A 2,463-nucleotide genomic window follows, 5' to 3' on the forward strand; every position below is an offset into this window, starting at 1 on the left:
ACAGAACCAGTCATTTGCACCCAATTTTAGGGGCCTCAGACCCAGTGGCTGTCAGCGGGATGGTTTGGCCCCAGGGAGCCTGTGGCATCTGCACAGTCTGGGTTGCCACACTGGGGGGTGCTGGCCTCTAACGGGACCAGGGAAGCTGCTCCACACCCGCAGGGCAGCCCAGGCCTTAGAACTATCCAGGCTACATGTCAGGGGACAGGCTGAGGACCCTGGTCTGGATCATAGGAGGAAGGGGCTCCCCCTGGTCCTGGGGTCTGGCAGTGGGGCTCTGAAAGGTGTGAGGACCCCTGCTCTACAAGCAGACCCACTCCTGTACTATTTGGGCCTCATGCCTGTCGTGGACGGAGACTTCATCCCCGACGACCCCATCAACCTTTTTGCCAACGCGGCTGACATCGACTACATCGCTGGCACCAACGACATGGATGGCCACATCTTTGCCAGCATTGACTTGCCAGCCATCAACGTGGCCTTGCTGACCGTCACAGGGTGAGTAGGGTTCAGGGCTAGGGCAGTGCTGGGGGCCTCTTGGGGAGGGCTCAGCTGGAGAAGGTTGTTGGCCGGTGTAGCGGGCCATCCACAGGCCCCTTACGGTGGTTTGTGGGGGATGCTACCGCTGGCCCAGGTCCAGGAACAAGTTTTGGCTTGTCCCTTCAGGGAGGACTTCTTCAAGCTGGTCAGTGGCTTCACCATTGCTAAGGGGCCCAGAGGTGCCAATGCCACCTTTGACTTCTACACGGCCCCCTGGGCCCAGGACTCCTCCAAGGAGGCCAAGAAGAAGACAGTGGTGGAGTTTGAGACAGACGTCCTCTTCCTGATGCCCACGAAGATGGCCGTGGCCCAGCACAAAGCCAACGCCAAGTGAGGGCCGGGGCAGGGGAGGCCTGGGTCATAGACCTGCCCAGCGAGGCCTCCCCAGTGGGCGGCTCAGGGGGTCAGGGAGGGCCGGGAAAGCCGTGATGGGGTCCCAGCGGTGCCTGCACCCTCTGCCTTGCCCAGGCCTGATGAGACTTGAGAAGGCCCCTCCTCACCTCCCAGCTCAGGGGCCTTTACAGGGCCCTCCTCAGCCCACAGGTCTCCCCTGGCAGCATCCGCTATCTACTCCCCTCCCCCACACTGAGGGGGACAGAACAGAGATGATGATCTCTGTTGTGGGTTTGGAGTTTGCCAACATGCAAAACAACTTTGGCCTGTGGCCACCTGGTAAACCTCCAGTGAAACCAAACATAAGTTAGGGATGCTGACACGGAAGGGAGAGAAAATGATACCATCCGTTGAAGAACAAAAATTCATTTGCCGAAAAAATGAAGGAAGACTCCTCAATACACAGAACGCACAACCCCTCTGCCTTCCCTTCCCCGGTGCAGGGATCCAGGTCCCTCCTGAGTCTGGGGATTTCCTGGCTCCTCCTGCTCTCCCCAGGGCCTCCCTCCAGGGCCCAGCTCTGGGCTGGGCAGCCCAGGTGAGCTCCCTGCCAACCTGGGCCGTGTCCCTCCCTCCTCAGGAGTGCCCGGACCTACACCTACCTGTTCTCCCACCCCTCTCGCATGCCGGTCTACCCCAAATGGGTGGGCGCCGACCACGCTGATGACCTCCAGTACGTGTTTGGGAAGCCCTTCGCCACCCCCCTTGGCTACCGGGCCCAAGACAGGACTGTCTCCCAGACCATGATCGCCTACTGGACCAACTTTGCCAGAACTGGGTAAGGCGGGTGAGGCTGGGCCAGGCCTCCTGCCACCTGGGCCCACATGCCTGTTACCTCACTTACACCTAACCTCCCTGAGCCTCAGTACCCCTGTGTGTGAGGATAGGATGTACTGGAAGGGCGCTGGCTGGTTTGGCTCAGTGGATAGAGCCTGGGACAGTGTCCTGAAGGGTCCCAGGTTTGATTGCCATCAAGGGCACGTACCTCAGTTGTGGGCTCAAACCCCGGCCCTGGTGGGCGTGTTGGGGATGTCGCTCTCACATCAATGTTGCTCTCTCTGACTCTTCCTCATTTTCACTCTCCATTGAAATGAATGGAATAGTATTTTTAATTGCGGGTTAAACTAAGGGGGGGGAGTACTGGCTGGGCCTCAGTTCACGCACATGCCCAGCCCGTGTCCAGGAGACAGTGAGGCCCTGGAGGTTCGGGTCAGCATGGAGGTCTCCAGCCTCCTGTGAGCCCTCAGACCCCACACGGCCTTTTCCTCATCTGCAGGGACCCCAACCAGGGCCACTCGGCTGTGCCCACCCAATGGGAGCCTTACACCCAGGAAAACGGCAACTACCTGGAGATTAACAACAAGATGGACGGCCAGTCCATGAAGCAGCACCTGAGGAGCAGCTACCTGCAGTACTGGACCCAGACCTACCAGGCACTGCCCACCGTGAACGGAGACGTGGCTGGTCCTGTGCCCGCCTTGGACGACTCTGAGGCCATCCCCTGAGCCCCCCCTTGGTGACTCTGAGCAG

General features: G+C 60.0%; 1 protein-coding gene across 1 annotated transcript in view; it reads left to right on the forward strand.

Annotated features, from left to right (window-relative positions):
- LOC102761958 (bile salt-activated lipase) overlaps nucleotides 1-2,454 on the forward strand; it is a 4,994-nt gene extending 2,540 nt beyond the window's left edge. Inside the window, exons 4-7 of the mRNA XM_015561765.1 lie at nucleotides 163-498; nucleotides 667-870; nucleotides 1,514-1,711; nucleotides 2,210-2,454. Of these exons, the coding sequence (XP_015417251.1) occupies nucleotides 163-498; nucleotides 667-870; nucleotides 1,514-1,711; nucleotides 2,210-2,438 (967 nt within the window). The 3' untranslated portion in view covers nucleotides 2,439-2,454. The remainder of the gene's footprint in view (nucleotides 1-162; nucleotides 499-666; nucleotides 871-1,513; nucleotides 1,712-2,209) is intronic.
- Nucleotides 2,455-2,463: the final 9 nt, after the last annotated feature.

This window comes from Myotis davidii, unplaced genomic scaffold (genome assembly GCF_000327345.1).
Source record: "Myotis davidii unplaced genomic scaffold, ASM32734v1 scaffold1297, whole genome shotgun sequence".
Taxonomy (NCBI): Eukaryota; Metazoa; Chordata; class Mammalia; order Chiroptera; family Vespertilionidae; genus Myotis; species Myotis davidii.